The sequence below is a fragment of the Cucumis sativus genome, chromosome 3 (assembly GCF_000004075.3).
Source record: "Cucumis sativus cultivar 9930 chromosome 3, Cucumber_9930_V3, whole genome shotgun sequence".
Lineage (NCBI taxonomy): Eukaryota > Viridiplantae > Streptophyta > Magnoliopsida > Cucurbitales > Cucurbitaceae > Cucumis > Cucumis sativus.
Window position 1 is genome coordinate 9,871,849 of NC_026657.2, and position 2,668 is coordinate 9,874,516.

The 2,668-nt window shown below is 31.2% G+C and overlaps 1 protein-coding gene across 1 annotated transcript; it reads right to left on the bottom strand.

The window, feature by feature from the left end:
* On the bottom strand, positions 1-2,668 carry LOC101218269 (heat stress transcription factor A-6b). Its single transcript, XM_004134385.3, has 3 exons — positions 2,179-2,668; positions 1,811-2,008; positions 1-804 (listed from the first exon to the last, which is right to left on the bottom strand). The coding sequence occupies exons 1-3, from the start codon at positions 2,470-2,472 to the stop codon at positions 205-207; spliced, it is 1,092 nt and encodes a 363-aa protein (XP_004134433.1). The 5' UTR covers positions 2,473-2,668; the 3' UTR covers positions 1-204.

Below are 2,668 nucleotides of genomic sequence, written 5' to 3' on the forward strand. Positions count from 1 at the left end.
TAGCTATAGGCAAAAGAAGAAAATGTTAACTTGTGGTTCCAATATTGTATCTTTTGAGATCCCCCAATTAAATGCCAAGAACTTCAAACAAAGCAACATTGTAATTTGCAATACTTTGCAATAAATAAAAAAAAGCAAAAAACTTATCAATGGGCAAATGGCTCCCTCTTCCCATGTAAAATATATATAAAAAGAATTGTAGGTTTATTTAAGATTATTGGAAGTGAAAAAAGCAAAGTGATCAACCAATTCATTATTCCCATGATGATCCTCATCCTTATAATCCTGTTGTTCCTTAAAGCCATGAGTTCCAAATCCATAATGATCTTCTTCATTGGCCTCATTCAACAAATTCTCCCAAAACCCTTCATTCAAATCTTCAATATTATCAACATTTCTCTCACAGTTCTCATCCATTATTTCTTTCTTAGGGACATGGTATTTCATTAGATGCTCTTCGTCACCAATGGGAAGTAAGTCGACATCCATTTCGATGTCGTCGTTGACGAATGGAGGTAGATGATCATAATCATCTTCTTTTTCTTCTTCGTCTTCAAAGTCAGGTTGGCCTTGGTCGATGTGTCGTCTTCGTTTTCGATTGATGGTTTCTTCCAATTCTTTGTGTTTGTCTTTTTGGTGGATTAATTGTTGGATGAAATCAGGGTTTTGTATTGCTCTTGCTAAGAAGTTCATCATTAGCTGTTGTTTTGTCTCTGTCTTCTTTAAACGACGTTCCATTGTTTGGAGATACGTTTTTGTGTTTTGTTGCTGTTGTCTTAGCTTCACTACCTCTGCCATCAATACCTTTCCAAACAAAATATCAATTATAAATCTTTAGTCCAATTGGTAAATTAATTAACCTCCTGTTTTAGCTTCCATTTACGAAATAAAGAGTTCCATGAATTTTGCTATGTAAATAAGTTTTATATATATATTTTGCAATATGTAGTTAACAAATATTAGATTTAAAAATTGATTTTTCTAACAGAATATACTTGAAATTTAAGCAAAATTTTGAGAGAAAAAAAAAAAAAAAACCAATTTTCTTAGCTTCCATAATATTTGCCTTTTTAAGCACCTCCAAAAATTAGATTTAAAAAACAAGAAACCAATTGGGCAAATTAGTATTTATAAGCAAAACAAAAACTAAAAGAGTCAGGAAAATAGTTATTAAACAATTATACTTTTTAAAAACATTTATTCTGTAAATTACGGTAAAGAAAATGTGAGAAAACAAGCAAATTACCATTAAGAAAACAAAACGAATAATGAAAATTATAGTATAGTATGATAACATTTGACTTTTAAATTTTCAAAATTAAGTTTACAAACTAGGCTTCCAATTATAAGTTTATAAACATTAACTTTTAATTATATGTCTATACTATTACTCAGAATCCATGTCATTTTAAAAGTTAAAAGACTTTTAATAATCATTGATTTTCTTTTTTAATTAGATTGTAAATACTTAACTACCTCTTAGAAATGTTTTCAAAACTAGAAAGATGATCTTTAGAAATTAGTTTTTTTTTAAAAAAAAAAAAAATTAGCTAACAACTCAAAATTTTCCTAATTTTGACTTTGAAAAGAAAAAAAAAATGGAGAAAAAATGAACACAATTTTCTACAACTTACAATAGTATTAAAAACTGCGAAAATCACACCTAAAAAATTACGAGAACATAATTATAAATTTCAAACAAAAATATATATAATAACTTCATCAATTTTTCTGTTTACTATTAGATTAACACTGCATATAAGCCATAAGTTCTACAACATTTTACTCATTTTATTCAATTTTAACTAACCTGCTTATCACGTTGCAACCGATCGACTTCTCCGTCGAGCCCAAATCGGCCGACCTCAACACAAGAATCCGGAGCTTGATGAGAAGCGTTCGGTTGCGACGCTTTCCTCCTCCGAATCAGCTTCAAAAGATGTTTTTGCCCTCTCAAAAAACCTTCATGAGCAAATTCCCACTTATCTGGATCCACTTTTCTAAATCCCTAATCGGAAAAAATAAAATATTGATTTCAGATCTATCAATATTTTATTAATAAAAAAACTCGAAAGCAACATAAAAAAATTTATTATATATTAACTTAATTGAATGGGAATAATAACGTTACAAATATAGATATGAAGAGAAAAAGAAGAAGAAAGAATTAGAACTTACATAGGTATTAAGCTGTCTAACGAAGCTGGAGAAATTGCTATGTTTAAAATATTTGGGAAGAAGAGTTAAGGAAAAAGATTGAGGATCCCAAACCACGAAGCTATTGTTGCCTCTGCTCCAAGACACAATATGATTTGTTCCAATATCTTCTATTATTTCATATGTTTTCGTCAGAAACGGCGGAGGTCCCGCTTCGTGTAGCCCTTCCATTGGCTGAGGAGACGCCGCCGTCGTCGTCCCTGATGAACCCGACGCTGGAATTTCCTCCTTCACTCGCCGCCCAGGACGATTCATGATCTGGGTCCTCCTTACTTTTTTCAAACTCAATTAACCTCACTTGCCCTCTCTCTACAAAATTCTAAAACAATAAGGTATATCACTAAAAGAGTGGAAATATAGACTGTGAAAGGAGATGAGGTGATAGAAAGTAGATAGAGAGAGAGAGAGTAGGTGTTGAAAGGAAGAGAGAATCAGTACTAATTATAGAAAC

What these genes read in the sequence shown, in the direction of transcription:
- LOC101218269 (XM_004134385.3), bottom strand. Translation starts at nt 2,472, where the DNA reads ATGAATCGTCCTGGGCGGCGAGTGAAGGAGGAAATTCCAGCGTCGGGT. An exon ending in TTAGACAGCTTAATACCTAT is followed by an intron (nt 2,009 to 2,178) that starts GTAAGTTCTAAT and finishes TTTTCCGATTAG; the next exon opens with GGATTTAGAAAAGTGGATCC. An exon ending in GGTTGCAACGTGATAAGCAG is followed by an intron (nt 805 to 1,810) that starts GTTAGTTAAAAT and finishes TTGTTTGGAAAG; the next exon opens with GTATTGATGGCAGAGGTAGT.